Source organism: Propithecus coquereli, unplaced genomic scaffold, assembly GCF_000956105.1.
Source record: "Propithecus coquereli isolate 6110/MARCELLA unplaced genomic scaffold, Pcoq_1.0 Scaffold156, whole genome shotgun sequence".
In the NCBI taxonomy this organism is placed as follows: Eukaryota; Metazoa; Chordata; class Mammalia; order Primates; family Indriidae; genus Propithecus; species Propithecus coquereli.
In genome coordinates, this window is record NW_012140080.1 from 6,511,770 (window position 1) to 6,522,118 (window position 10,349).

The window sequence follows — 10,349 nt, forward strand, 5'->3', positions numbered from 1 at the left end:
AGTTTTCTTCTGTTATGTACATTGACTTTTATCATCGTTCCCCTGGTCTATTTATTTTTATATCTGTCATATATATTAGAGGCTTTTTCCCCCCAAATTTCTGCATAATTAGGTAACATGTCCTCAGGGCATGACATCGGGGAGTATATGATGTCAGTTCGCCCTTTTGTTCCTGATATTAAGTTTGAACTTTGGTTTAAGATGGGCAGCTTTAAACCAGCTTTTTCCATTGTAAAAGTACCTTTTTCTCTTAATTAAGTGATCTTGGGCTGATACTTTCAGAATGTATAATTATACATACATACTTTTGCATTCTTTTTAAATTTAATATAATTTACTATGTCATTATTTATTTTGGTTCTCAGTCCAAATTTGGTAAGGAGGAGCCCTTTCAAGCTGGCTTCTGTGCCTTTTTATATGGCCATATTAGTTTTTGAGCACTTATTTAGTCTGGCAGAGGGGTGGAAAACCTTTTCATTTTGGAAGGCCGCATTAATTTAGCTGTAATCAAATAAGGCTGCATTCAATAAACTTCAATTAGATATCCTTAAAAATGTACATTATTTTGTAAAAATCTATGGACTTACTTTCAAAAAATGAAAAATATTTGTTAATTTTAAAGTTAACTAACCTTTTAATGAGTTTGTTGTGTCTGCTTTTTGTTGGAAAGCATTTGAATGTTTGGTTGCAGCTTGGAGATCCACAGTTTCAGTTGATCCTCTAGATGGATATCAAGACCTTACGGGTGTCTTGATTTGGGTTAGGTAGGAGAATGTAGAGTCACAGCAATAAGTTGTATTGAAAAGAAAGCGTTTGTGGGGGTATGTTGCCATAGGTGTGGGTATGCCGCATTTTTCCATATTTCGATTGGATCTTTCTTAGCATCAAACAATGACTTTAAAATTTCATCTAGTAAAAGCTTGATCAATTCCATCTGTAGTTCTTTAGGTGCCTTGGTGATACAACTAGGTTAAGCTGAAATACTAATTTGAGTGATGTCATGATTCTCAAAGTTAGTGAAACTTTCATTGTACTTCTATAACAGCTGTGCATTCTTCAAATGATTCGAACATATTTGTCCTGTTCATCAATGACTTTTGCTAACTGGGGAAAATGTTCATCTAAAATTTTCTTTTGAAGAAGTGTTTTGAAAAAAGATAGCTTTTTTCAAAATGCATGGATTTTTTGCAACAATAATACTATATGAAGACTTAGTTTCACGTTGCAAAGAAATATTAAGTAGTTTTGATTTGACGTGATATCACACAGAAATGCTGAATTCCTGTAGAAATTGTCTTCCTCCAATAATTCACATTGTTGATTCTATGCTTTATAAAATTTAACTATCTGTTCTTACTGAGATAAAATTTTGGCTAACACCTGTCCTTGTGATAGCCAACGCACTTTAGAATGATACAGCAAATCCACACTGAACACACCCCATCGTTCAACTTCAGCCTGTTACGAAACTAAAGATGCCTTCTTGCATTTGCACGAATATAGTTAGCAATACTTGTTAACTTATTGCGAAGTGTTACTTAAAATAGTAGCTTTAGCACAGAGATTTTGCTGTTAATATACCTTTTTATCTGTGCAATAAACCCTTCATGTTTTCCTGTCATGGAAGGTGTACCGTCTGTACATACATTCACTAAATTTACCAAATTCAGCCCAACTTCATGACATTTATGTTGAAAATTGTTGAAGATATCTATTGCCCCTGTTCTGTTCACAAGAGTGCCCAAAGTGAGTAACTCTTTGTAGCAAAGATAATCTTCTGTCATGACCCAAATGAAGTATAAAACCTGTACCAAATCAGTAGTATCAGTTGATTCATCCAGAGAGACTGAATAATATTTATTTTCCTTTGGAAGTGTTACATGAGGTTCATGGAACATGAAGTTATGTTGAAGGCTAATCCATGCTGCCAGTCAGTTATGGTTCTCCTTGAAAGAGGCAGTTGTTTGTGCTTTGAAATGTTATCAGGGTCTAAGCATCCTACAACTTCAACAATGCGTTCTTTCACAATATCTATATCACTGAATGGCTTCCCTTCCCCCACCCCCCACCCCCAGTATATAAGCTACTTTATAAGTTGCTTCAGTGGCATTATTTCCACGTCTTATTGCTGCCTGAAAGAATTGTCATTGCTTTTGCTTTCCATCTTTTAATTTCTGCAATACAATCGTTCATGCCTCTCGCTCTAATTTAAAATATTTGTGGTCCTTATGAGTGTTATAATGCTGATGAGCTTTGAATCTCTTTAATGTTGATATTGCAGTATCACAAAGCAAGCAAATGGTCTTATCTTTAGCAAAAACAAGATAATATTGCAAATCCCAATCCTCATTAAAAAACTTTTTTTCCTTCAGCATTCTCTTGGTCTTCCAAACATGATGGATTGTTAAGCAGACATAATTAAAAAATACTGTCGAGCTGTGTAACTATTCACAAATGTCACTTCAGACAGAAACACGATGCACCGTTGTCGAAAGCTGATAACAGATTGGCATACTTGACCCCCATAAACTCTTGCCAACCAGCCTTGTGTGGTAGTGGCGCCAGTCAGGCAGGGGAAGTTAGAACTAAATCGTGAACATATCAGCTGTCAATTTAGCCCCTGTGGCTTACTAATGTTCTCATTGTGCCAGTCTGTCTGGGAGGATTATTTTGTTGAAACATTTTATTTTTTGGTATTTTAAATATGTTCATTTTTAAAATAAAAATACCAAAGATAAAAATGTATTAATAAAAATAAAAGGATTTGTTTTATAAAATTTGGATTCGGTCAAAAGGCCACACTTAAGGACTTAGAAGGCCACATGTGGCCTTAAGGCCGCAGGTTCCCCACCCCTGGTCTGGCACAAGAAGATATCCTAGGCTCATTTTGTACTTTCCCTGCCCCAGACCTAGAACCAGCCATTTCTCCAAGGAGCTCTTGTTTTTTTTTTTTTTTTGGAGGGGGTGGGGGGAGGGAAATAACACTTAGAAACCTAAGATCTGGGGGCTGGGTCTGCCTGTGGCTCCTGGGGTGTCATTGCTTCTAGGTCCTTGCAGTGGACAGAGCTAAGAAGTATGTGTGTATTTTTCTTTGTGATTACCTATTTGATACGTAATTAGGTTCAATTGTTTCTATTTAAATTTAGGTAGAGATTTTCCACTAATCCTTGGTTTGTTTTTATTTTTGAATATGTAAATCATTAACATTGTTCAAAAGTCAAATAGTTTATTAAAAGGTATAGGCATGAGTATCATCTGCTCTGTGTCTTTCACCACATTCTCACCACCTGTAGATAACGTGCGTAAACCCTAGTTTGAAGTTTATCCTTCCTGTTTTTCTTTGTACAGATATACACATATACATGCATTCTTATTTACTCTTCTTTGCACAGTAGCTAGCATAGCATATGCATTCCTTTGAACTTTGCTTTTTTTCCACTTAATATAGCCTGGAAATCACTCAATGTTAACTCTTAGAGATCTTCCTCATATCTTTTTTACAGCTGCATAGTACATCCATCATGTAGATGCACCATGGTTTATTTGCCAAATCTCTGTGTGATCATTTAAATTGTTTTGAATATTGTGCTATTTCAAATAGTGCCATGGTAAATTAATGCACATGTGTATTTTGTATTGTTGGGGACATACTTTCAGTGCACATTCCCAGAATAGGCTCAGAAGAGATGAGTACATATGTAGTCTGGTTAGATATTGACAAATTACTGTTCCATAGCAATTGTACAATTTTGCAATCCTACCATCAGTATGTGAAAGTATCTGTTTGTCCACAGCCTCATCAACAGAATTTGTTGTCAAGCTTTTTTTTTTTGAGACAGAGTCTCACTCTGTTGCCCAGGCTAGAGTGCCATGTCATCAGCCTAGCTCACAGCAACCTCAAACTTTTTGGCTTAAGTGATCCTTCTGCCTCAGCCTCCCAAGTAGCTGGGACTACAGGTGCACACCACCACACCCAGCTAATTTTTTGTTTCTATTTTTAGTTGCTTGGCTAATTTTTTCTATTTTTAGTAGAGATGATCTCGCTCTTGCTGGGATCTCGCTCTTGCTTAGGCTGGTCTCGAACTCCTGAGCTCAAGCAATCCTCCTGTCTCAGCTTCCTAGAGTGCTAGGATCATAGGTGAGAGCCACCACGCCCGGCCTGTTGTGAAGCTTTGAGTTTTTGCCGATCTAGGATGAGAAATGGTATCTCAGTGTAGAGACAAAGCAGAGCCTAAGGAGAGAACACAGTCTGTACAAGAACCACCTGGATTTCTAGTTACATACAGTGCATTAAACATGTATTTCTTCTCTCCTCCCTCCTATACCTACTAAAATGAGAGTAAGGAGATATAAAGAACTTGAGAAGTAAGTGCTTTTTTTATTTAAACACTGCAGTTTTTTATCTATTTAAGGGGCATATGCATATCTTTTTTTTTTCCTTGTGAAATGTCTGTTTAGAACTTTTGTCCGTTTTTCTAACAGTATTTTGTTTCATTTACCTCAGTTTTGAGAGTTCTTTATACAGATAGTCCACGACTTACAATGGTTTGACTTGTGGTTTTCCAACTTTATGATAGTACAAAAACAATATGAAAGTAGAAACTATGCTTCGAATTTTGAACTTTGATCTTTTCCTGATCTAAAAATGTACAGTATGATAATCTCACGGTGCTGGTCCAAATCATCTAACATAAAGTCTATTTTATAACAAAGTGTTGAATATCTCATGTAATTTATTGAATACTGTATTGAAAGTGTTCTGAGTTTAAGGTAGGCTAGGTTAAGCTATGATGTTTGGTAGGTTAGGTATAATAAATGCATTTTCAATTTAGGATATTTTCAACTTAATGTCATAAATTGAGGAACATCTATATAGTAAGGATATTGTCCTTTTGTTTTTGACATATATTGGAAATATTTTAAATTTATCATTTGTCTTTTGAATTGGAGTGTTTTACCATAACAGATTTTTTTCTTTTATTGCATGATGCTTAAGAGAGGCCCTAAAAAGCTGATTGGAAGCTTTATGGGCAAGGCTAGGGCATATTAATAGGCAAGGATTTTGATGTTTCATTCTGTGGAATCTTTTGATTTAAGAGAAGAATCTACCAATTTCTTAATGGGTATAGACGAGGGGCCTTTTTCAATATATAGGTCTTTATTTATTCCTCTATTTTCCTCCGTGCCCATTTCTGTGCCTGGTGTCCTCAATTCTGAACATTCTTTGGTTCTTTTCTTTTTTCCACAGTAAACTTCCATTCTGCTCTCGTAGGAGTATGGTAGGTGCATGGTAGGTGCTTGGCTGTATGTCATAGGTTGGGGACCTGGGGATCTGTTGTTTTTTGTTTTTTTTTTTTTCCCTTTACAGACATAGTCTTGCTCTGTTACCCAGGCTGGAGTGCAGTAACACAATTATAGCTCACTGTAACCTCAGTCCTGGCTCAGGTGATCTTTCTACCTCAGCTTCAGGCACCTGCCTCAGGCACTACAGGTACCTGCGACCACACTCAGCTAATTTTTTTTTTTTTTTGGTGGAAACAGAATCTCGTTATGTTGCCCAGGTTGGTCTTGAATTCATAGCTTCAAGTGATCTTCCCACTCCAGCCTCTCAAAGTGCTGCGATATAGGCATCAACCATCGTGCCTGGCCGGATCTGTTTTTTATTCAGTCTTTCAGTCAATCTAGATTTTAGCCTCATGCATCACCGTTGTCTTAGGAAGTGGAGCTACAGATTCCTGAGTCCTTTGGGAATTATGTAATGAGAATTGGCTTACTTCTGCAGGCACTTAGGATGTCTGTTTTCTCAGTCCTATTAATTCCTTCATCTGTATTTTTATATCTCATTTGCTGCTGATTCCTCTCATGTTCTTCTTTAAACCATTTTTATTTACTTTATTTTCATTTTGGTAGGTTTTGGGAGGAGAGAGAGACATGAGTGTTTAATTCACTATATTTAACTAGAAATCCAGGTGGTTCTTTGTACATGATGTTTGTCTTCTTAGGCTCTATTTTGTGAGTGGTTAGATGACTCTCAATGAGGCTTTCTAGGTTCACAGTGTTGCACTTTTGTTTGTTGATTTAGGATTTGTTTGCCAGTGCTCAAATGATTCTGATCAGTAGCTGCAAAATTGGTTGCCTCTTACTCTTTTATGCCTTGTTTAACGTCAAGGAAGCAAGTTTTTAAATTTTTTTTTTTTTTTTTGAGACAGAGTCCCGCTTTGTTGCCCGGGCTACAATGAGTGCCATGGCGTCAGCCTAGCTCACAGCAACCTCAAACTCCTGGGCTCAAGCGATCCTTCTGCCTCAGCCTCCCGAGTAGCTGGGACTACAGGCATGCACCACCATGCCCGGCTAATTTTTTTTCTATATATATATTTTTAGTTGTCCAGATCATTTCTTTCTATTTTTTAGTAGAGACGGGGTCTCGCTCTTGCTCAGGCTGGTCTCGAACTCCTGACCTTGAGCGATCCACCCACCTCGGCCTCCCAGAGTGCTAGGATTACAGGCGTGAGCCACTGCGCCCGGCCATTATTACATGTTTTTATAGTTTTATTTTAGATGAATCCTCTTTGCTTTTTTTTTTCTTTTTATTTCAGTGGTTTTCAAGAAGTTGAAGTAAACATACCTCCATCCCTTTCTTTTAAAATACATGTATTAGTAATACAGTTTGAAAAACAGTGTTCAAAATCATCTTTCATTTAGGAAATTGAATACCTGTATGAGTAGCCACGCCAACACCTTTTCCCCAATCCTGTGCGCAAGGTATGATTCTAGTCTGACTCATTTGGTTGCAGTGAGTTTCATGTCATGGTGAAGGGAGGACAGTTCCTATAGAGAGAGCGAACACACACACACACACACACACACTCTCTCTCTCTCTCTCTCTCTCTCTCTCTCTCTCTCTCTCTCTCTCTAACTAGAGATCTGCCAGAATGTTTCTTTCACCCACCATCTGTCTCATTGTCTCTCACAGTGCTGCTGCTTCTGTCTACACTTCTGCTCCAGGACCTCCATGTGGCCCACTTTCCTGTGCTTGCCAGTAGTTTCTGTTCACTCATAAGTTCAGTTTACACCTGAGCCACGTCTTAGACACTCCAATCTCTCTCTCACCTACATTGGACCATTCTGTTCCAGCTCTTTCCTGCTTGCCAATGTAGTCTCTCACTGTTTCTTAATCATATTTCCAAGAAGAAAAAGGATAGGCCCAACCCATCTTTTTCTTCCACTTCTGATTTGTCCCTGGCCAAACAATAAATTGGCTGTCTGGAATCAGGTGTCCAGACAGCTTAGGGATGCGGTGGGGGGCGGGGAGGGAGCAATGGGGCAGCAGGGAAACATAGTATTCATGTATATAATGACTGTATAATGACTGCCTAAGCAACAAGGAACCAGGGATGGCACAGTTCACCTTGTTAAGTGGGGGAGGGCAGAGTAGAGCTGAATACATAAAATATTCTCTTCTTCAGTGTGCCAGTTTATTTTTAATGGAGTACTTTAGACAAATACTTAGTAGTGCAGATTGAAAATTGTAGGAAAGTAGCAGATTTTTAAGTGTCAAAATTGACTGCAAAAACCTGTCCTGGTTCAGTGCTATTTTCTGTTTGCATTATGACTTTAGTGGCATGGCGTGACAGAAAGACCATTAAACTAGAAGTCAAGACTCTTAGACTCTAGTCCTGTTTTTACTGTTCTGAAAGGCTTCACATTCCTCCTCAGATAAATTTTTAAAAGATTGATGGAGTAGAATAGTTTCTAAGGTACCGTCTAGCTATAAAACCTTGTGACTCAAAGTGTACTGTACCAAGCTGGGAAAGGTAATTTCCACAAGCATGGTCAGGTTATAAAACTGTAACGTGAAATCATAAGTATAGGTTAATATAAAAAATTAGAGAGAAACAAGAGAATAACTGGACCACATTAGCAAGAGATGCAGGAGTTTTGTAGTGGGCCACACCCTTCTCATTTGAACTTGTTTTATTTGAAGATGAGATGATTGTCATAAACTGATGTAAGTCAGATATTATAGTCAGAAGCTCTTTTCCCAACTTGAGTTGCACATAAATAGTGCAGTGCATTACTGTAAGTGTAGTACTGAAGTTTGAAATGCTTTTGATTGTTCATGCTTTTTAAAAACCACAGCGGGATATTCAGAACAGTTAAGTAACTTGGGTTTCTTTTACTTTTTAGGATTTAAGTGCCCTGTATGCTCAAAATTTGTACCCTCAGATGAAATGGATTTGCATCTCGTGATGTGTTTAACAAAGCCAAGAATAACCTATAATGGTAAGTCCAATGCTTTAAAATAATATTTAAAATTAGATTTACCTTACATTTTATGAATTTCATGTTTTTAGTAAAATCTAAAAGGCAGGGAAGGACCTTGTTTTCTTTCTTTACTAAAGCAGTGGTTCTCAAAGTTTTTGGTTTGTGAACCCCTTTTCAGTTTTAAAAAATTACTGAGGACCTCAAAGAATTTTTGTTTATGTGGATTATATCTGTCAATATTTATCATTAGAAATTAAAACTGAGATTTAATTTATTTTTAATTTATTAATTCATTTAAACAATAAATATAATTATGTTGACATAATTTTTAAATCAAAGGAAATAAATTTTCTAAGACAAAATATTTAGTGACAAGAATAACATTGCCTATATTTTTGTAAACTCTTTAATATCTGGCTTGATGACAAAGAATTATCACATTTGCATTCAATTTGTTGTGATATGGCATGTCATATGTCCTCTGGAAAACTCTATTGTTACTCTGGAGAGAATAGCAGTGAAAAAGGCAATGTCCTAGTGTTATTATGAAAATCATTTCTACCTTGTTAAACTAAAAAGATCTCAAAGACTCCCCCACTTTCCCTACTCTACAAGATTCTTTGGACCACACTTTGAGAACTGCTACATTGAAATAAAATCTTTCAGGTCAGGCTTAAGTAAAAAGTAATGTTCATAATGGCCATTTTCAAAAGTAAGCATGCATGGTTGAAACTGCAACTTTTTGTTTAAGAGTATATAGTAAATGAAAGGTACATATTTAGGAATAGAGAAGATAAAAATTTATTTAATACGTATAGTAAATAGATGGCTAATGAGAGAAAAGAAAGGCATGAAGGGAGACCAAAACTCCACCTATGCTACGCATATCTGTCTCTCTCTGTCTTTCCTTCCATAGACAAATAAAAAATTTCAATCTGAGAGCCCTGAAGCTAACTGGTATTTTAGTTTGTTCTGGTGCTTTAGGCTGTGTCATTCTTTCCTGATCAAAATCTTTGTATAATCTGTTCAATAACATAGGAGAGATTTTCAATATAGTCTTGGCACACATTGGAATAGACTTGGGGGAAAAAAATCAAATAGTTCTGTCCTAATAAATAGAATAAAATAAAGGAAAAATGAAAGTTTTTTTCAAAATTTTATAAATAGGAAAGCAAACTTCCAAAGTTTGAGAGAAATTTCAGATTTTTTTAGCTGTATATTTTGTTTGAAGTAAAGTGAATAGAAAGAGTACCAGTTGCCAGTAAACAGTATAGCCATTGAAAAATTGGCTTATTGCAACAAATATCTTTTGAGCACCTGTTGTGTGTTAGGCACTGCGTTAGGGACTAGGGGTATAGCAGTGAACAGAGATACAGCTTATAGCCTACTAATAGTCACTGAGCTAAGATTTATTGATTGAATAAAGGTATTGCATGAAAAACATAGTAAATGTAGTAGCACTTTGTTAATCTGAAATTTCTCCTCTGATAACAATTGTTAAGAGGGGTAGAATGCCACATTGAAATGAGCATATTACTTTGAATAGCTTTTTGTAAATTCATCTAGAAACTAATCTCTCCCTCTCTTTCTCTCTAAGAAGGTAATGTTTCAGCCACACTATTACAGTAATGACAATAGAGCACTTTTTTCCCATTCATTTGCCAATGAATGTGTGAAAGTGGCTTTTAGCAATTACTTTGAATGGTAAATGTACCTGTTGATTATATCCTAACCTTTCTGCATTATGAAATTGAATTGACTATTTTGCATAATCTAGTTGAAGTTCAGTTACTTAAGAAATAAAAAGTGGTCTTATTCAGGTTCAAAATTTAAGGCTAAAAGTGTTCGGGCTTGTTTCTCGTACTTGCTTCATTATCTTATCATTATACTCTGTAATTATTTATGTTTAATACAAGTGTCTTTAAAATAAGTATCCTTAAATGTTAAGCCTCTGGCCCTAAATTTAAAAAGCACAAATATATTTCCTTTGACCGTATAATAATATATTTATACTCAATGTTGGTATTCCGTACATTTATTTTTTGTGTAATATATCTAGAATGCAGTCTTATTATGTATTGCAA

General features: G+C 36.1%; 1 protein-coding gene across 2 annotated transcripts in view; it reads left to right on the top strand.

Annotated features, from left to right (window-relative positions):
• Positions 1-10,349, top strand: part of ZNRF2 (zinc and ring finger 2, E3 ubiquitin protein ligase) — a 109,809-nt gene that overhangs the window by 44,862 nt on the left and 54,598 nt on the right. For both annotated transcript variants that reach the window (XM_012640755.1, XM_012640756.1), the window contains exon 2: positions 8,188-8,283. In XM_012640755.1, the coding sequence (XP_012496209.1) occupies positions 8,188-8,283 (96 nt within the window). The remainder of the gene's footprint in view (positions 1-8,187; positions 8,284-10,349) is intronic.